The following is a 21,726-nucleotide window of genomic DNA, read 5'->3' on the forward strand; positions in this document are numbered from 1 at the left end:
GATCTCAATTTACAACAAAATTTGATCAGATTTTTCATATTTCAACAGATTTGATTTTGGGTTTTCTTTTTTGGTTTTTTTTGGTTTGATTCAAGATAATCATAATTTAGTGGAGGCACGTTTTGTCTGATGAGTAGTTGGATGGCGTTTAAATGGATTTCCACTTCGAGTCGTTTCCGGAATTCTTCCGGCTTTGTTTTTTTCAAGATCTGTTCATACATTTTCAGGATTTTCGAAGTCAAATTGGAGCAGTTATTTTGGTCACGCCGAAACAGGAAGTGGAGCGAAAAAGCGATTGGTTTTGCGGCGTGAAATTTTTTCGCTCTAAATTTAAACTGGAGTGAGAAAACGGTGTTTGAACAAAAACTTGCTTTCTCGCTAGTGGTTCTTTGTTCACATGCTGCAATTTCACTTTCATTTTTACTGTTTTTCAATTTTTTGGATAGGATTTTCTCTAAATGGTTTTCCCAATCAATTCATTGTCCCTTCTAGGTCTATTTTTCTGTTAAGTCAATTAAAATTTTTTGAATTGTACGTCAGGACTTGTTCGTTTTACATTTGTTCACACCTCAAAGCTGAAAAGTCAAATTTTCTGAATGACTTCTGTTAACTGCTTTTGAGCACATGACGTCATTTCTCACTCTTTCTAGCAAAAGTTTTTTGCGTGATTAGATTTTGAATTACCTCACTCAATAAAATGGCTTTTGCACTTTAAAATTTAAGTTTATTTTGAATTAGTTTAAGGTCAAAGGAACTCAGATGTGTAATAAGGGGCCCTTTTCTGCGCAATGGTTTTTAACAGCTTTATTAATTTATCGTTTAATTTTTTACATAATTTTTTGAGCGGCGTCGATAACTTTTTCAACTTATATCTGTATCTGTTTCTATCTCTATCATACGGCACGCAAGTCTATTCTTTCGCAGCTATTCCGGCAATCTGCCGGCTATGTTTGTATTAGTAAGTCTGTCTGTCGTCTATATCGAACTTTGGTGTAACTCATCAAGAATTTGATTTCGTTGTAACGTTTTTTTTTTGAATTTTTTTATTTTTTTTGGTTAAGAGGTTTGGCTGTGATTTTGTTTCAATTTTAGGCTGGTTTTGGTAGTGGTTTGAAGGTTTCTGGAAATTCGTACGAAATTAATGCTAATTCGGAGGTTTTTCATTAATTTCGCTGATTTTTGGGCTAGTTTTAGCCATTTTTTAACGATTGATCTGTTTTACTGGCTCAAATGGGTATTGAAAAGACCCCCTTCTACTTGAGCAAGTTTTATGTAACAATTGGGTACACTTTTGTGGATTTGAATTATTTTTTTTTGAGAAATATGACAAAAAATGGCGGACATGGAGACTATTTTTCTCAATTTTTCGCAGTTTTTCGGTTTTTTTTCGGTTTTTAAGACAAGTTTCTTAGCCTATTATGACTTGCCGATCATTTTGCGACCATCTGGATACCCTATTGGCTGAAAGCAATTTTTCTTCTGATTTTTTTTGCTTTTGTAATATTAAAAAATTTAGTAACTTTTTTCCAGTTTTTAGTGCAAGTTGTTTTTTCATAATTTGGCCTCAAGTATTTTCAAAAATATCATAAGTGGCTTTAGTACGTAATAGTTGCCTTGATGAAGTAATTTTGGCAGAGATAGTTATTTTGGGGATCTCAATTTACAACAAAATTTCATCAGATTTTTCATATTTCAACAGATTTGATTTTGGGTTTTCTTTTTTGGTTTTTTTTGGTTTGATTCAAGATAATCATAATTTAGTGGAGGCACGTTTTGTCTGATGAGTAGTTGGATGGCGTTTAAATGGATTTCCACTTCGAGTCGTTTCCGGAATTCTTCCGGCTTTGTTTTTTTCAAGATCTGTTCATACATTTTCAGGATTTTCGAAGTCAAATTGGAGTAGTTGTTTTGGTCACGCCGAAACAGGAAGTGGAGCGAAAAAGCGATTGGTTTTGCGGCGTGAAATTTTTTCGCTCTAAATTTAAACTGGAGTGAGAAAACGGTGTTTGAACAAAAACTTGCTTTCTCGCTAGTGGTTTTTTGTTCACATGCTGCAATTTCACTTTCATTTTTACTGTTTTTCAATTTTTTGGATAGGATTTTCTCTAAATGGTTTTCCCAATCAATTCATTGTCCATTCTAGGTCTATTTTTCTGTTAAGTCAATTAAAATTTTTTGAATTGTACGTCAGGACTTGTTCGTTTTACATTTGTTCACACCTCAAAGCTGAAAAGTCAAATTTTCTGAATGACTTCTTCTGTTAACTGCTTTTGAGCACATGACGTCATTTCTCACTCTCTCTAGCAAAAGTTTTTTGCGTGATTAGATTTTGAATTACCTCACTCAATAAAATGGCTTTTGCACTTTAAAATTTAAGTTTATTTTGAATTAGTTTAAGGTCAAAGGAACTCAGATGTGTAATAAGGGGCCCTTTTCTGCGCAATGGTTTTTAACAGCTTTATTAATTTATCGTTTAATTTTTTACATAATTTTTTGAGCGGCGTCGATAACTTTTTCAACTTATATCTGTATCTGTTTCTATCTCTATCATACGGCACGCAAGTCTATTCTTTCGCAGCTATTCCGGCAATCTGCCGGCTATGTTTGTATTAGTAAGTCTGTCTGTCGTCTATATCGAACTTTGGTGTAACTGATCAAGAATTTGATTTCGTTGTAACAGCTCAAATTACTGTTCTGTGATTTCAATTTGGTTGACAATTAACATTTAGTTACAATCTAACAGCCCAAAAATCTTCAATATCGGTGTCAGTTAGTCTAATTACTAGTTAGTCTAATTACTGGCTACATTGTGTTTGGAAATTGGATTAATTTCTTTTTGTGTTAACCGTTTTCAAGCGTTAATGAAATTATAACTATTCAAAATTTGCTTTGCCCTTGTCTTATTTGGTCGGATATACCATATTTGCTTGTTTCAGGTTGAGTTGCAGCATGCTGTGAACAGTATGCTTGTGGATAGTTCCAGTAATGTCAGAGAAGCGGCTGTTGATCTTTTATCCCGTTTTTAGCCGTTTTTTCGTCTAAGTGGCAGTTTTTGCTTGTAATTTTGTTTTTTTGTAGAAATAATTTTTATTCCATGCTAGATTGAAATGTAAACGTCGAAAATTGATACCTCAGTGTTTTGCAGAGCCGGAAGATGCGTTTCTAGTTCAAAATTGGTGCCTATTTCATGATTTTTTAAGTTAATTTTTGGCTTTTTTGTATTAATTTTTGGATCTTTCGGCCGTCTTTTTGTCAAATATCAATTAATATGGCAACTTCTTTTTCATAATTCGTATACTCAACGCCTCTTTCTACCTCGATGTAATATTTTTTTAAAAAATTGTACATATGCTAATCCGATTTTGGTAGTTTTTTACAAGTCATTTTTGTTGTATTTTGGTTTTAGTTATTTTTTAATTATCATTTTTTGGCGTTCAGTTTTTGAAAAACAGTTAAACTTTTTCTCATAAAAGCAGTCCTAAAAATTGTTTGACCATGTTCTGCAAAATGTTTCAATGTTTGGGATGTTTGGGTTCTGCTTTTTCTCTTTTTCTTTTCAGGAGGATGGATATTTGTCTGGGATGACTAATGGTCTTTTCTGTTTCTCGAATGCTGAACAATGAAATTTATTCGTTTTGATTTTTTAAGTTTGATTTTCAACTTTCAAAAATAAAGGATTAGTCTTTTTTACGATGTTCCTTACCTTGTGTCCATATTCTTCAGATTCTAGTTTGTATCATTCTAGCGTTGTCCTGGCACCTACATTCATTCGTTATACTGATTTTTTTTCAGTTGTTAAGAATTGAATGATTTGCTTTTTCTTAGATTTTCGTCATTTCTTTGGTTTGCAATTGATTTCATTCAACATAAGGCAGTACTGAGAGTTTGCTAGAAAGCTTTTTCCAAAACTTCCATTTATTATTTTTTATTGCCAATTTTTTGCGGCCTTGGTATTGTTTGTATTTGATTTTTTGCCCTTGAATATTATTCTCTTTCTTATGTCTTTTCTATGATCAATTTAATTTTTGAATTAGTATGATATCATATTGTCTAGCATATATATAATTAGGAAGAAATGTGTTGTTTTTGTCCTAATTGCAGTGATTACAAATCTAATTATAGTGGTTTTCTGATTCTCAAATTTGATCATTCTTTTTTGAAAAATTCAACTTAGTTTCTCAAAATAATTTTCTACCGTTTGCTTTCGCGATCTTTTTGAGATTAGAACCATGAATTATTTTAGGGCAATTGATAGCCTCTCAAGCTTTCAGCCTATCAGTATTTTGATCATCCTAATTATTTCGGATGGTCAAAATACTGATGGTCAAAAAACTTTTATTTCGGATGGTCAAAATACTTTTAAGCTTTCAGCCTATCAGTATTTTGACCATCCTAATTATTTCGGACTTTTTTAACGTAGCCAAACCTTTTCAATAATATAAAATTTTCCTGCATTTTGTTTCTCTTGGTGACTGTTGTTTATTTTTCATCAATTTTCAGATCAGACCTGGGGAGGTAATGAGTTAATGGTTTAATAACAAAGGTAATGGCTTCAGCTACAAATACGTTTATTTCGTGAAGTTAGGACGCTTTGAGTCGCTTCCGGAATACTCTCGGCTATGTTTTTTAATTCGTCGTCTGACGCTCTTTTTCGTTTTACATTTGTTCACACAGCAAAGATGAGAAGTCAGGTTTTCTGAATGACTTCATCGTGTCACTAAGGGCATTTGCGCGCGTGACATCATTTCTCAATCTCTCTCTAGCAAAGGTTTTAAGTTCATTTGCGTGATTTTGATCATACGTGACTTACCTAACTCAATAAAATGACTTTTGCACTTTAAAACTTAAGTTTAGTTTGAATTAGTTTAAGGTCAAAAGAACTCATTTGTGCCTAGTTTTTTGAGCTGCGTCGATTTTTCAATTTAGATCTGTATCTGTTTCTATCTCTATTATACGGCACCCAAGTCTATTCTTTCCCAACTATCCCGGCAACCTGGCAGCTATGTTCCTGTTCTAGCTTTTACAGTGGTTAAAGTTTCGGCATTTGCAAATTTATCCTCTAGACACATTTGTTATTATCAAAGCTTTCAAAAAATTTGAATAGATGAGCGTCACTAATTGCTCTCCAACCAAGTTTGTTGCAATTATATTATTCTTGTGGTCTTTTTGCTGTTTTTCGCTTGATTCATTTGTCGTCTGACGCTTTCAAGTTTTCATCTTCAAAAAGGGATAAAGTGGTGAAGCTCATCAAGACTCAAGAGTACAATTCACCAATGCTGCTGAAAAAAAATCATGTGAAGGATGAGATTAGGCGTCCAGTCCCCTCATTCCATCCCTAACCCCTGCGAACTCCAAGCTGGAAACTAACTAAGGCAACGCAAAGGCTCGTCGGTCGTTTGAGAGCAATTCTTCTGAAGTTAGTTCGTTGTTTTTCTTATCATCATAGGTTTCCGTATATGTCCGAGCTTTTTACAAAAATGTTTAGAACGAATGTTCCTGTTCTATAAAGAAACAAATTCGTCAACTTTTCGAATTCATGTTTTGGCTCATCAGTTCATGCATCTCAATGTAGATGCAAATTTGGAAGTAATTTGTTAACATTAAAAGTTTTAACAGGAGCTAACCGGTCTCTTTGAGTTCTTGCAAGTGTTTTTTTGTTTCGAGCTTATGCTCATAAAACAAAGCTGTTTTTCAATAAATAGGTCTTTTCATTAAGTGAGTTTTAGATCTGTTTTCGTGACTAGGTAAAATTAGGGACTTGAAAGTATCTGTTTTATGGGGAAATGAAGATAGTGGATGAAATTTGAATAAAAACAAGCTACTTAAATTGTTTTTGAATTGCGCTTGATCTGTTTTAAATTGAACATAGAATTTTCGTGTGACTTTCACGCTGATCTTGATTTTTGTTATCCAAATTGCTCTTTTTAAGAATTTAAACCTCTTATTGATTGCCTGTAGTTAACTGCTACAGAACGCAAATCAAAAGTGCGACATAGTTTTTAATTGCTCTCAAACGAAGTTTGTAGCAATTATATTAGTTCTGTCGGTCTTTTTTTAATGCAATTTTTCGCTTGACCGATTGTTAGTCTGACACTTTTGACTTTTCGTCCTCAAAAACGGGATAAACAAGTAGCACCCAGCGGGCATTAAGTACTCCTAGAGCCTTTCAGCTCTGTTTAAGCTCAAACTGTTCTGGAGATTTATACTTTTGGTGTGAACGGCTGTTTTTATGGGTTGAAGACCCCTCCAATGTTGACCCCCCTCTATTGCCCCCCTCTCGCTGTTACCCCCCCTCCGCACCCCACTGTTGCCCCCACCCTCATCAGCCCTCGGTGCACCCCCCGTTTCTAGCTACTGACGAACAACCGCTCGCTTTATACTATTTTGCACAATTTTTTTTCAATCTTTTTGAAAATTTTTGACGTTTTTTTTATTTTTTTAAGCCCTGAGTTTCTTTCCAGACCCAGGGGAAAGAATACCTCCAAAGGGATTTGATAATAACTACTGACAAATTTTAAGTGGCAATGGAATGATTTTTCTACTTTTTAATGTCACAAATATAAGCAATTTTCTGATAAAACTTGGTTTTTTATGTCACAAATATAAGCAATTTTCTGATAAAATTTTTTAAATGGATTTCCACTTCGAGTCGTTTCCGGAATTCTTCCGGCTATGTTTTTTTAAGATCTGTTCATACATTTTCATGATTTTCGAAGTCAAATTGGAGTGGTTTTTTTGGTCACGCCGAAACAGGAAGTGGAGCAAAAAAGCGATTGGTTTTGCGGCGTGAAATTTTTTCGCTCTAAATTTAAACTGGAGTGAGAAAACGGTGTTTGAACAAAAACTTGCTTTCTCGCTAGTGGTTTTTTGTTCACATGCTGCAATTTCACTTTCATGTTTACTGTTTTTAATTTTTTGGATAGGATTTTCTCTAAATGGTTTTCCCAATCCATTCATTGTTTGTTCTAGGTCTAGTTTTCTGTTAAGTCAATGAATATTCTTTGAATTGTACGTCAGGACTTGTCCTGCTGTTTTTTTTGTTTCGTCGTCTGACGCTTTTTTTCGTTTTACATTTGTTCACACTTCAAAGCTGAAAAGTCAAATTTTCTGAATGACTTCTTCTGTTAACTGCTTTTGAGCGCATGACGTCATTTCTCACTCTCTCTAGCAAAAGTTTTTTGCGTGATTAGATTTTGAATTACCTCACTCAATAAAATGGCTTTTGCACTTTAAAATTTAAGTTTATTTTGAATTAGTTTAAGGTCAAAGTAACTCAGATGTGTAATAAGGGGCCCTTATGAAAAGAATTCTGCGCAATGGTTTTTAACAACTTTATTAATTTATCGTTTAATTTTTTACATAGTTTTTTGAGCGGCGTCGATAACTTTTTCAACTTATATCTGTATCTGTTTCTATCTCTATCATACGGCACGCTCTGTTTCTATCTCTATCATACGGCACGCTCTGTTTCTATCTCTATCATACGGCACGCAAGTCTATTCTTTCGCAGCTATTCCGGCAATCTGCCTGCTATGTTTGTATTAGTAAGTCTGTCCTTCGTCTATATCGAACTTTGGTGTAACTGATCAAGAATTTGATTTCGTTGTAACAGCTCAAATTACTGTTCTGTGATTTCAATTTAGTTGACAATTAACATTCAGTTACAATCTAGCAGCCCAAAAATCTTCAATATCGGTGTCAGTTAGCCTAATTACTGGCTACATTATGTTTGGAAATTGGATTAATTTCTTTTTGTGTTAACCGTTTTCAAGCGTTAATGAAATTATAACTATTCAAAAATTGCTGTGCCCTTGTCTTATTTGGTCGGATATACCATACTTGACTGTTTCAGGTTGAGTTGCAGCATGCTGTGAACAGTATGTTTGTGGATAGTTCCAGTAATGTCAGAAAAGCGGCTGTTGATCTTTTATCCCGTTTTTAGCCGTTTTTTCGTCTAAGTGGCAGTTTTTGCTTGTAATTTGGTTTTTTGTAGAAATAATTTTTATTCCATGCCAGATTGAAATGTAAACCTCGAAAATTGATACCTCAGTGTTTTGCAGAGCCGGAAAAAGCGTTTCTAGTTCAAAATTGGTGCCTATTTCATGATTTTTTTAAGTTGATTTTTGGCTTTTTTGTATTAATTTTTGTATCTTTCGGCCGTCTTTTTTGTCAAATATCAATTATTATGACAACTTCCCTTTCACAATTCGTATACTCAACGCCTCTTTCTACCTCGATGTAATTTTGTTTTTATAAAATTGTACATATGCTAATCCGATTTTGGTAGTTTTTTACAAGTTTTGTCAGTTTTTTTTTTGTATTTTGGTTTTAATTTTTTTTTAATTTTTATCATTTTTTGGCGTTCAGTTTTTGAAAAACAGTTAAACTCTTTCTCATAAAAGCAGTCCTAAAAATTGTTTGACCATTTTCTGCAAAATGTTTCAATGTTTTGTATGTTTGGGTTCTGCTTTTTCTCTTTTTTTCAGGAGGATGGATATTTGTCTGGGATGACTAATGGTCTTTTCTGTTTCTCGAATGCTGAACAATGAAATTTATTCGTTTTGATTTTTTTAAGTTTGATTTTCAACTTTCAAAAATAAAGGATTAGTCTTTTTTACGATGTTCCTTACCTTGTGTCCATATTCTTCATATTCTAGTTTGTATCATTCTAGCTTTGTCCTGGCACCTACATTCATATTCGTTATACTGATTTTTTTTTCAGTTGTTGAATTGAATGATTTGCTTTTTCTTAGATTTTCGTCTTTTCTTTGGTTTGCAATTGATTTCATTCAACATAAGGCAGTACTGAGAGTTTGCTAGAAAGCTTTTTCCAAAACTTCCATTTATTATTTTTTATTGCCAATTTTTTCCGGCCTTGGTATTGTTTGTATTTGATTTTTTGCCCTTGAATATTATTCTCTTGCTTATGTCTTTTCTATGATCAATTTAATTTTTGAATTAGTATGACATCATATTGTCTAGCATATATATAATTAGGAAGAAATGTGTTGTTTTTGTCCTAATTGCAGTGATTACAAATCTAATTATAGTGGTTTTCTGATTCTCAAATTTGATCATTCTTTTTTGAAAAATTCAACTTAGTTTCTCAAAATAATTTTCTGCCGTTTGCTTTCCCGATCTTTTTGAGATTAGAACCATGAATTATTTTAGGGCAATTGATAGCCTCTTAAGCTTTCAGCCTATCAGTATTTTGATCATCCTAATTATTTCGGATGGTCAAAATACTGATGGTCAAAAAACTTTTATTTCGGATGGTCAAAATACTTTTAAGCTTTCAGCCTATCAGTTTTTTTACCATCCTAATTATTTCGGACTTTTTTAACGTTACCAAACCTTTTACCAATAACCTGTTACCAAACCTGTTACCTTTTACCAAACCTTTTACCAAACCTGTTACCAATAATATAAAATTTTCCTGCATTTTTCTCTTGGTGAGTGTTGTTTATTTTTCATCAATTTTCAGATCAGACCTGGGTAGGTAATGAGTTAGTGGTTTAATAATAAAGTTAATGGCTTCAGCTAAAATTACGCTTGTTTCGTGAAGTTAGGACGCTTTGAGTCGCTTCGGGAATACTTCCGGCTATGTTTTTTGTTTCGTCGTCTGACGCTCTTTTTCGTTTTACATTTGTTCACACAGCAAAGATGAGAAGTCAGATTTTCTGAATGACTTCTTCGTCTCACTAACGGCATTTGCGCGCGTGACGTCATTTGTCAATCTCTCTCTAGCAAAGGTTTTAAGTTCATTTGCGTGATTTTGATCATACGTGACTTACCTAACTCAATAAAATGACTTGCACTTTAAAACTTAAGTTTAGTTTGAATTAGTTTAAGGTCAAAAGAACTCATTTGTGCCTAGCTTTTTGAGCTGCGTCGATTTTTCAATTTAGATCTGTATCTGTTTCAATCTATTATACGGCACCCAAGTCTATTCTTTCGCAACTATCCTGGCAACCTGGCGGATATGTTCGTGTTCTAGCTTTTACAGTGGTTAAAGTTTCGGCATTTGCAAATTTATCCTCTAGACACATTTGTTATTATCAAAGCTTTCAAAAAATTTGAATAGATGAGCGTCACTAATTGCTCTCCAACCAAGTTTGTTGCAATTATATTATTCTTGTGGTCTTTTTGCTGTTTTTCGCTTGATTCATTTGTCGTCTGACGCTTTCAAGTTTTCATCTTCAAAAAGGGATAAAGTGGTGAAGCTCATCAAGACTCAAGAGTACAATTCACCAATGCTGCTGAAAAAAAATCATGTGAAGGATGAGATTAGGCGTCCAGTCCCCTCATTCCATCCCTAACCCCTGCGAACTCCAAGCTGGAAACTAACTAAGGCAACGCAAAGGCTCGTCGGTCGTTTGAGAGCAATTCTTCTGAAGTTAGTTCGTTGTTTTTCTTATCATCATAGGTTTCCGTATATGTCCGAGCTTTTTACAAAAATGTTTAGAACGAATGTTCCTGTTCTATAAAGAAACAAATTCGTCAAATTTTCGAATTCATGTTTTGGCTCATCAGTTCATGCATCTCAATGTAGATGCAAATTTGGAAGTAATTTGTTAACATTAAAAGTTTTAACAGGAGCTAACCGGTCTCTTTGAGTTCTTGCAAGTGTTTTTTTGTTTCGAGCTTATGCTCATAAAACAAAGCTGTTTTTCAATAAATAGGTCTTTTCATTAAGTGAGTTTTAGATCTGTTTTCGTGACTAGGTAAAATTAGGGACTTGAAAGTATCTGTTTTATGGGGAAATGAAGATAGTGGATGAAATTTGAATAAAAACAAGCTACTTAAATTGTTTTTGAATTGCGCTTGATCTGTTTTAAATTGAACATAGAATTTTCGTGTGACTTTCACGCTGATCTTGATTTTTGTTATCCAAATTGCTCTTTTTAAGAATTTAAACCTCTTATTGATTGCCTGTAGTTAACTGCTACAGAACGCAAATCAAAAGTGCGACATAGTTTTTAATTGCTCTCAAACGAAGTTTGTAGCAATTATATTAGTTCTGTCGGTCTTTTTTTAATGCAATTTTTCGCTTGACCGATTGTTAGTCTGACACTTTTGACTTTTCGTCCTCAAAAACGGGATAAACAAGTAGCACCCAGCGGGCATTAAGTACTCCTAGAGCCTTTCAGCTCTGTTTAAGCTCAAACTGTTCTGGAGATTTATACTTTTGGTGTGAACGGCTGTTTTTATGGGTTGAAGACCCCTCCAATGTTGACCCCCCTCTATTGCCCCCCTCTCGCTGTTACCCCCCCCCCTCCGCACCCCACTGTTGCCCCCACCCTCATCAGCCCTCGGTGCACCCCCCGTTTCTAGCTACTGACGAATAACCGCTCGCTTTATACTATTTTGCACAATTTTTTTTCAATCTTTTTGAAAATTTTTGACGTTTTTTTTTTATTTTTTTAAGCCCTGAGTTTCTTTCCAGACCCAGGGGAAAGAATACCTCCAAAGGGATTTGATAATAACTACTGACAAATTTTAAGTGGCAATGGAATGATTTTTCTACTTTTTAATGTCACAAATATAAGCAATTTTCTGATAAAACTTGCTTTTTTATGTCACAAATATAAGCAATTTTCTGATAAAACTTGCTTTTTTCAAGTTTTCTTGAAAATTTCTTTCGTTTTTTTGGATTTTTTCAGCCTCAAGAGCCAGGGAACCTCCTCTTGGGTTTGAAAATAGGTTACTTTATAATTTTTAGGTGTAATGGATTGTCTTGCAAGATTTCAACATCACGAATATTCGCATTTTTTTTACAGTTTTGCCTTTTCATTTTTTTTGCCATTTGTTGTCATTATTCAGCTTTTTTCAAGCTCAAGGGTCAGAGTTTTTTGTCATTTTTTAGGTTTCTCTAGTCTCAAGAGCCACGGAACTTCCTCTTGGTTTGATAATATGTTGTTATTAGCTAATAATACTGCATATTTTATATATGTATTGGAATGTTTTTCAAGATTTTATCACGAATTCATGCGTTTTTTAAGTTTTTGAATTCCCGGCACCAGGGGCCCTGGGACCTCCTCCAAGGTTTGATAATAAGCTTCTGCATAGTTTCTAGAGTTAATGGAGTGATGATCAATATTTTTATGTCTCCACGTCTTGTGTTTTTTGGATAAAATTTAAAAAATTATTTACAAATTTTCGGAAAATTTTAAATGTTCCAAGTGTATGGATCTTCATGAGCCAGTGAAACTGTTTCAGGCTTGAAACGGGGATACTGGATAGTCTCTGGAGTCAATGAAAGGGTTCTTAAGATATCACTTTTTTTGAATTGTAGCAAGATTTTGCTAAAAATTTTTAATAATTTTTGTCCTTTTCAGAGTTTAATGACCATCACTGGACAACGAAACTTTTTAAGTCGTGCAGATGGGTTAGTTGACAGAATTTTCGAGACAAAAAATGTTTTAGAACTTTTTTGTAATTTTTGCCTGTTTCATTTTTTGTATATGATTTTACTAACAAGGCTAGAAAATGCAAGTTGCAGAGTCGAATCCCATTATGGAAAATATTCCTATCTCTTTTTCTCTTCTGTCTGTTAGGGTTTCTTGTCTTCTCTTTCTAGTTCACATTTTATCTCTCTCTCTCTCTCTCTCTCTCTCTCTCTTTGTTCGCACTTCAGGTGCTGTTATGTGGCGTAATGTCATCATCTGATCCTCATTAACAATGAGTTATAGTAAAACTGTTGTATAAATGTATTTATCATCAATGACTTAACAGGCACTTTTTAGGAAATCATTGTTAATTGCTCTCAGAAGCCATTTGTAGCAATTATATTAATCCTGTTTGTCTCTTTTGTGCAACTTTTCGCTGGGCCGATTTTTCGTCTGATCCATTTGACTTTCGTCTTCAGAAGAAAAAGAGGTAGCGCCCAGTTTGCATAAAAATCTCTTAGAGCCGTTTAGCCCACTATTCTTCAAGTATGCGGTTAACAGAAACTGTTTTAGAGACTTATACTTATGGTGTGAAGGGCGGTTCTAAGAAATTGATCCCACAACCCCACCCACCCACCGCCCCCGCATCAGTCCCCCCAATCCACTTTTGCACCCCCGCTGCGCCCACCTTACGCCCCTTCAGTTAATCTAAAGCTAGCCTCACTAAACACCGTCGCTAGCTACTGACGAAGCCAACCGCTCGCCGGTTGTTTGAGAGTAATTCGCCCGACGTTGGTCGGTTATGTTTCATTTTAAATTCTTATTGTGATCTATAATAAGCTCTTACATTGTAAGCCGCTTAATTGATTTATACCCCATAACTGGCTGCAGGAAAGTACAACTGGCCCCGCCTGTTGTTGGAGAACAATTTTTTCTGACCTTAGTTTGTTACGTCTGAATGTGAATCGTTGAGCTTACAAGTATGTCAGGTAACCAAATTGAAATATTTGATTGAAATGCTGGCGTATTGAAATTTGTGTGATTTCAACTGATGCTCTAGGCTGTAGGTCGAGAAGCTACTAAACTAAATTTAAATGTGTTTGGTAAAGTTATGTTCTGGAAACAGAAGGTACTGTGCTGATAACCTGTTAATAGCAACGGCTATTATTTGAACAATCGGAATTGTATTGGGGCGCTCTCTTTTTTATCTGTGATCTGTTCTTACATTTTCATGAATTTTTGGAGTCAGATTGAGGTGATGATTTTGGTCAATCCGAAACAGGAAGTGAAGCGAAAAATCTAGTGCTTTTGGGGCATGAAATTTATTGTCTATTTTTGAAGTAGAGTGTGAAAACGGTGAAAATTCGCTTTCTCGCCAGTTTTCTGTTCACATGTAGCTGTTTGACTTTGATTTGAACCGTCTTTTTTCAATTTTTCTTATCGATTTATTTATGGTTTCCCCAATCTTTTGATAGTCCATTCTAGTTCTGTTGTTTTCATTCGTTGAAAAATTCGAATTGTTTGTCCGGACTGAGATGTTTTACCGATTTTTTAAACTAGTTTAGTGATTTTTACTAAATTACTGATTTATACTGTTTTTTGTTATCTATGTTTTTTTACTGATTCGTTTTTACCTCTCGATCACGATTTTGTTTTACAAAAGTCATGACTTTCGCGTTTAACTCCTGACTTACCTCACTCACTTTTTCAATTGAAGGTTTTTAAATTCAATTTGTCTTAAGGAGGAAAAGCAGAACAAACGGGTTAACGCCCGTGATTAAGTGATAGTGTATTAAGTTATCAAAGTTTTTTGGGGCGATTGCTAGCTGGTATTAGTTTTAAGTGTAATATCTTCCAGTTTTTAATCTACATTGCGTATAATTTCGGAATCTAACCGTAACCTCACGCCAAATTAGAACACTTTTGACACTTGGAAACAAATTCTGTCAATTTTCATCTTTTTTGTTTTCAACTCGATGCGCTTCAAAGAGGTCTTGTGCTGCTACTAAGGAATTCCTAAATCATATAACGTGTTAATAATAAAGCATCGTGAGCCACATAAAATAAAAAGTGAGTTTATTAATTGCTCTCAAACTAAGTTTGTTGCAATTATTTTAGTCCTGTGGTTTTTTCTCTTGACCGATTTTTTGTCTGACGTATTTGAATTTTGTCTTCCGAAACGCGATAAACAGGTAACGCTCTGAGGGCATTAAACAGGTAACGCGCTAAGTTCTCTTAGAGCTTGGCCAAAACTGTTCTGAGGAGACAATTTTATGGTGGAAAGGGCGGCTCTTAAACTTAATCCCCCATTCAATCACACCCCACCCCCCCCCAAGACCAAGCTAGTACAATACCTCCCAACCCTAACCCCCACTGCTTGACCCCCTACTTGAGAGCATTTCGCCCGCCGTTAGTTGGTTAAGTTAGAAAAATTAAAACGGTTAAAAAATTAAGTGTTTGAGTTTTTTTTATCTATTTGAGATTGCGTCGCCAACTCCGTTTACTCAATTCTGAATCTGTTACCTTATTCATCTGCAGTAATGTCTATTTCTCAGCTGTTTCACCTATATGCCGGCAGATTTTCTAGCTGTGGTTAATAGTCCCAAAGCGATAGCTGATCCTATTAATAGTCTTCTCTTGGTTTTTTTGTATTGGTTTTTTTGAGTTTTTTCTCGAGGAAGTGCAATTTGTTCAAACGGCGTTTTGAAAGTAAACTGGTCGTATGAACTAATCTTTTCTGAGTGAGAGAAGTTTTATGATCGTGCGCTGCGTTCAGTGGAACTTTCCGTCTTTGAAAATTGTTAATTGAGAGAATGGCGCATTATAGATAAGTTTTTGCTCAGTTTTTTTCCTTTTAATTTTTGTTTTTTTATAAATAGTTTCCACTGCTGTATCCTTATGTAGCTCTCTGAAATTGATACTAAAAAGTTTTTGAGAGCCTACTGCGTCCAATTTTTCTCATTTGTTTTTTTCGGCTTGAATTTCTAGAAAGTCTATGTGGACTGGCACGCATTTCAATTTTGTTATATATATACTATTTCAACTATTTCATTTAGACAAGAGTTTGGGCTTGTAATTTTGTGAGCCATTAATGCTAAGTAAAATTTTCTATTATTCTTCTTCCTTTTCCTATTTGATTTTCATTTTAACTTTTAAAATTTACGTAGACTTTTTTTTGTTCCTTCGTTCTTTTTTCCAATGTTTGTCTTTTCCATACTCTAGCATGTATCATTCTAGCTTTCCTCCTCAGACCTTGCATTTTTGTCACTAATTTTGTCGTTAAAAGATTTAATTTCATCATTTGTTAGTTTTTTTTGTTGTTTTGTAATTGATTTCATATATAATGTAGCCGTTAGACATTGCTGGAATTGGCTTCAGAGACTTTGACGGGTATTTATATTTGTGAATTTCTAGGGCTAGGTTCTGAATAAACAATTTTTTTGCTTCTTAGTGTTACTGTGTTCTTTTTGTCAAGTCTTGTTAAATTTTGCAGTAGTTTGAATTAATTTTGTCTACTATCTCTAACAAGAGAGAAATATATCTTACTTTTTTTCTTAGTTATTGATTTGATTTCTGTGATGCCTTTAGAAAATGTAAAGCGTTTTCTAGAGTCCTCTCAATTTTAAGTTTCTTTTTTGGGGGAGTGCAATTATTTTTCTAAGAACGATACCTGTCTTACGCTTTTCGACTGTGCCTTGTACCGAGTTAATTGCGATGCTCCTGAGTTTTTAAAATATTTATTAGATATTTTTCGACTCTTTTAGCCTGGTGAGGTTTTTGAGCTCATCGTGTGCGTTACGTCATTTTAAACTGCAGTGGAGAGCGTTTTCTGTGCCTTCGCGTTATTAACTTTTTGGTCACACGTGACGTACCTCTCAAAAATGACTTCCTCACTCTGAAACGGACTTTTCCTTTACTTTAATTCGAACTGATGAGGTCAAGTGAGTCCGTTTCACTCTAATTGAAGGTTATTTTTGGTCAGCCATAAGACGCAGCAATGAGTTGAACAGACTCCTAATTGAACATCTCGCCATTTAATAAAAATAAGCTTCTCTTTTGTTTTATTTACTAACTCTTTGAGACTTCAGATCTACAAAGCTATTGCCGCTATTCTCTGGCAATCCGCCAGCTATTTTTGTTTTTAATAGCGACAGAATGAAAGCTGAGGCTATTATTGGGCTTAATTTTTTTCAAGATTTTTGTTGCGACCATATGACGTCACAATCACTCCAAATTTGCTTTTTGTTCATTCGTGAATGCAATTTCAACGGAATTGCGTGCGTGACGTCGTTTTTCGCTCCTAGTGGAGATAGTTTTTGTTCATTCTATTGATTAAATTTTTGGTCACATGTGACTTACCTCACTATATTTGACGTCCTCACTCTAAAATTGTCTTTTCTTTACTTCAGTTCAAAGAGATAAGGTCAAGTGAGTGCTTGTTACTCGGATTGAAGGTTATCTGAGGGCAATTAATAGAAGCAGCAATGTTAAACAGATTCTTAATCAAGATATAAAATCACAGCATTTAATAAAAAATAAGTTTTTTTGGTCTGTTTCATGTACTATCTTCTTGAGACTGCAGATCTACGAAGCTATTGCGGCTATTTTTGGGCAATTTGCCCGCTATGTTTTGGAAATTCGACGTCGTTTTAGAAATTAGCTGGGACTAAGATTCCAATAATTTCAAAATAGAAAATTCCGGTGCTTAAGAGATCAGATCTTCTGTCAAATTTGTCGTGTATTTTGTGCTTATTCTAATTTTTAATTGTTCGCAAACAGAACTTGTAGCAATGATTGTAGCCATCTCTGTCTTTTTATGACTCTAAGAGGAATTGATCTTTTCTACACATATCTATTCCCACATTTTGTATATAGCAACCCCCAAGTTATTGTTAGCCCTCATTCTACACTTACCCGCAACCATCTTTAAAGTTCAAAAGTCAAGAAATTATGTCTGTTTTTAATGCTGCTGGTACCCAGCAATCTACTGACTTTTCCTGGTTACGTTAGATATACTTCTAAGTTCTATAGAAATGTACCGTTAACTCACTCCGATCTCAAGGTAATGGTCTTTTGCGAGATTTTCTAGTGCCTCTCAAATATAGTCTGCAGAAAGTACTTCGGACCTGTTTTTTAATGAGACTTTTTGTTTTGAACCTCCTTTTTTTACTTTCGTCCCGAAAGCCTGGATAAACTGTTCAGTCCCCAGGGAATTAAATACTTCATCAGTTCTCTGGTAGCTTTACTGTTCTCTATGTTCTCTAAGTGCACGTTTGACTGAAGCGTCTGGTTAGACACTATTTTACGGTGTAAATGGGAAAATTTGTGGTGTATCATTTGTTTATTCTTATTCATAGCCGCACAGCGATAGCTGGGCTCTTATTGGCCTTCTCTGGGTTTTTACGACTCGAAGAGGAGTATTGGTTTTCTTAAGGTTTTTTTTGTTACCGGAAGTACTATTTGTGCAGGCGGCGTTTTGACCTAATAGTGAAAGTGAGAAAAATTGTCTTGTGAACTAACTTTTCCTGAGCGAGAGAAGTTTTTTGTGCATGCACTGCGTTCACTTTTCGACTCTGAAAAGTGTTTTTGAGAGGGCGCATATAGATGAGTTTTCAGCCGTGTTTTTGTCCATTTGGCACCATTTTTTTAAATTGTAACTTTTGTAGAAGTAAATGTTGATCGATGCAGCATGATTAGATATACTTATCTAATCATGCTGCATTTTTGATTATGCAACCATCTGAAAGCAATTCCATAATGTCTTTGAGTGCTTGATAATTCGATTCAAGTGCAAAATTGGCCTGTATTCTCGGCTTTTTTCATTAGTTTCTTAATTTTTGGCTCTTCTAACGAAATATGTCGACGTCTTTTGATAAATCTTGAATTGGATGCCTCTTTTTGAAGTGAGGTGTTTTTTTCTTTATAAAATTGTACACATAGAAATCCGATTTTGGTGGTTTTTGTCCAAGGTTTCTACGTTTTTTGTTTGTACTTTGAGTTTATTTACAATAAAAAGTTTTTTGGTGCGCCATCAATGTTCTTGGTTTCGTTTTGTTGCTGATTGAATTGTTTTTGCGATACCTTTTTAAAAATTTTTACCGTATTTTGAACATTTTTTTAAATCGTTTTACTGTTTCGCAATTGAGATGTTTTTACTCCTGACTGAGACAGGAAGATGGCTATGTATTGTTCTTATGCCTCAATTGCTTAATAAATGAAAGCTGTGTGTTTTTTAACTTTTTCATATTGATTTTTAATTTGAGCTTCGTATTTAGTTTTGATTCTTCGGAAATTGCGGATTAGTTTTTTCAAATTTTTTCACTGTATAAGTATTCTCCACATTCTAGAATGTTTCTTTTTAACAGTCTCCTAAGACCAATAGTTTTGTTTGCCTTGCCTTTATTCAATTGAAAACCATCGATTTGAGCTAATAATTTTTGTCTTTTTCCTTAGAATTTTTTTCCTGTTTGCTTTTGCTTTTAATTATTATATGGCACTGAGGTTTTGCTAGCTTCACTGTTACATTTTTTTATTAGAACTCTTTTTCTGCGAATATTTCTAGGAAATGATTTTGTTAAGACACGAATTTTTGCGTATATTCTGTATCTTAGTCTTTTTCATTAATTTCGATTTGATTAATTTTTGTGTTTCTTGTTTAGTTTTATCTAGTTCATTAAGATTAAAAGCGACGAATAATGTTCATAGCTAAAGCGACAAAGTTTATTTAGTTACCAATTGATTACTGTTTTTATATCGCAAAAAATAGTTTGCGTTGCATTGAGTGAACTTACGGAAATTGATAAATTTTGTACCAATTTTTGGCCATTTCTTGCAGTATTTAAATTTTTCTTCCAAAATATATTTTTTGAGAGCCTAACATGGCTTGACTTTTACTGCTCGCGTACTTTGATGTTTTAACAAGCAAAAAATTTAGCTTGTTGTATATAGTAGTAATGTAATTTTTTGGTCAGTTGGTTTTATGGGCTATCTTCAGTTTTGACTGAGTTTTTGTTTTTAATAGTCACTTAAGTAGGAACCAGTTCATTTAACGAGTAATTTTTTCATGAAGACAACTCTTCGAGTCGTTTCCGGAATTCTTCCGGCTATGTTTTTGTTTCGCCGCCAAGAATTTTGTTACGACTATATGACGTCACAACCACTTCAATTCTGCTTTTTTTATTCGTTCATGCAATTTCAACTGAAGTGTGATTAAATTTTTGGTTACACTTGACTTACCTCTCTCAAAAATGACTTCCTCACTTCACAATTTTTTGTAAATCAACAGAGAATAATTTCTCAATACATCTCAAATGTTTTTATTACTGGTTTTTCTGGATCGATGAAATAGTCACCGTCTGCAATATAGGGCCCGGCTATTTTTCGGAAGTTGCCGTAAGTGTCGTCTGAAATCTGCGGTGTCTCTTCCTCCTCTTTCCTTTCATACTGCTCACAGTGCCGTACACTCATGAAGTTAAAAGTTACGTAACTGAGAGCGTCCGAGTTAGTGGTTGATGGTCGACATGTGTAAAGCCCGACCATGCTGTGTATTTTCTGCTTGATCTCGTCTCTAGCATATTCGGGTTGACTGGCTTTGGGTAAAATGCGATTTGTGTCAATATGAGCTAGTCGCAATACTTTCCATGAATGGCTATTCTCAGAATGCGGACTTCGATGCTCTATTATGACGTCACCGTTGATGACGTACATTCTGAACTCTATTTTTCTCCCACCTTTATGCTCTTGTATAGACCAGTCGCTAAATCCGTTGATGGTGCAAACACATGTTAGTTGATAGGATCCATCGATAAACTCAATTCCAGCCCGTACCCAGTTACGTCTGTCGTATCGTACCATGACACCTGCCTGGTCATTTTGTTCACGTGGGGTGAGAGTTAGACTCGTTTCTACGAGAATCTTTGAATGCGTACAGGGAAGGTACAGAAAATGACCACTGTCTTTATTCTCATCTTTGCCGAAATAAGTTTGTTGCCAGAAATCGCTTCCAGATTTGGAGAAGACTCGAAGGCCTCCATGGTGTAAGCTTTCCCACTTTTTGGGAATATTGTACCATCTAATTCCCCGCGGTAGATTGTGAGGAAATGTGGGGTCTTTAAACTTTGTGTAGAATATGAAGAACTCTTTCTCGTACGCCTCCAAGTCGTCATAGGGAATCACAATTGGATTGTCTTGAACCCGTCTCCAACGAGGTCCTGTTGTCAAAATGTCCTCTACTGATGTTGAGATTTCGTTTGACCTCTCCGACTGAAAACTGCGACTTGTACTCAGTTGAGTCAGACTTTCGCCAAGTCTTCTATCCCTAGATCGCTTTGATGAACGAATTGGATTGACATGGCTTGATTTGGGCTCCAGTGAAGGTGCATCAATTGTTGATCGGAAATATGTTATAGGTGTTGGTTCCGTATCGGCTTTACCCCTTCCGTACTGAGGCGATTGAGTCCTAGGAGAACCATAATTGATGTAATTTGCAGTTTCTTGCAGATTCCCTTCATGTTGCAACTCCTCAAAGTTGCTGAAGTTTGGCTGACTTGAGCTATCGTCGTCTTCTTCGATGACGTGTGAGGTATATTTCTGAATTGGAATTTCGTCGTGGGAAGTTAAGACTACAGGTTGGTCATGTTCAAATACAGAAGTTCGTGGGTTCTCATTGGCTTGTGGTTGCGTTTGTAAATATGGTTGTCCTCGGTCGTACATGAGGGGGTAATTTTCAAGATAATTATCTGAGAGATTAAGTTGCCATCCGCTGATCAGTTCATGTTGCTGGTATTGAGGCATTTTGTTGTGCATGGAATCATATTCGGATGAGACTTGTTCTCCTTTGTGTGATGAAATCCAGGTTGGCTGGTACCCTGAGCTTCGATATCGCCCAGATGGTGGCGTTCCTAGCACAGCTGGAGTTTTCACGTCAAACTGTACTCTCTTCATGTTTTATGTGTTCTATGTAATTTTCAATTAGTTAAGTTTTATGCGCGTGTACTCAATGCAGAAAATGAAGTTGTGCGTTGGCGTAAAGAAAAAAAGTTGTGTAACGTTGATAATTGTTAGTCCGATTTAGTTGTGCAAAATGTATTCGGGGACAGCCGGGGATTGAACCCGGGGCCTCTCGCACCCAAAGCGAGAATCATACCACTAGACCACTGTCCCTCGGTATTGCTCATATCTGCTCTATGCTTTAAACTATGGAAAGGAGGTGTATATTTGTTCTGACAGATAGTGCAATATGTAAAGCATTATTCTATGTGTAAAGCAGTGACACAGCCGAATAAATGAGACTTAGCTGTAGATAATGCTGTAGACTTAGCTTAGCTGTAGACTTAGC

At 35.1% G+C, this 21,726-nt stretch overlaps 2 protein-coding genes and 1 non-coding gene across 3 annotated transcripts in view; 1 reads left to right on the forward strand and 2 right to left on the reverse strand.

Annotated features, from left to right (window-relative positions):
- LOC142341487 (nipped-B-like protein scc-2) overlaps window positions 1–21,726 on the forward strand; it is a 95,046-nt gene that overhangs the window by 60,392 nt on the left and 12,928 nt on the right. The gene's annotated exons all lie outside the window — the stretch shown is intronic.
- LOC142341488 (uncharacterized) lies at window positions 19,642–21,527 on the reverse strand. The gene has a single exon (XM_075392456.1). The coding sequence runs from the start codon at window positions 21,330–21,332 to the stop codon at window positions 19,686–19,688; it is 1,647 nt and encodes a 548-aa protein (XP_075248571.1). The 5' UTR covers window positions 21,333–21,527; the 3' UTR covers window positions 19,642–19,685.
- Trnap-ugg (transfer RNA proline (anticodon UGG)) lies at window positions 21,480–21,551 on the reverse strand. The gene has a single exon. It is a non-coding gene; the product is annotated as a tRNA-Pro (tRNA).

Source organism: Convolutriloba macropyga, chromosome 6 (genome assembly GCF_964194025.1).
Source record: "Convolutriloba macropyga chromosome 6, txConMacr16.3, whole genome shotgun sequence".
In the NCBI taxonomy this organism is placed as follows: Eukaryota; Metazoa; Xenacoelomorpha; order Acoela; family Convolutidae; genus Convolutriloba; species Convolutriloba macropyga.

What these genes read in the sequence shown, in the direction of transcription:
- LOC142341488 (XM_075392456.1), bottom strand. Translation starts at nt 21,332, where the DNA reads ATGAAGAGAGTACAGTTTGACGTGAAAACTCCAGCTGTGCTAGGAACG.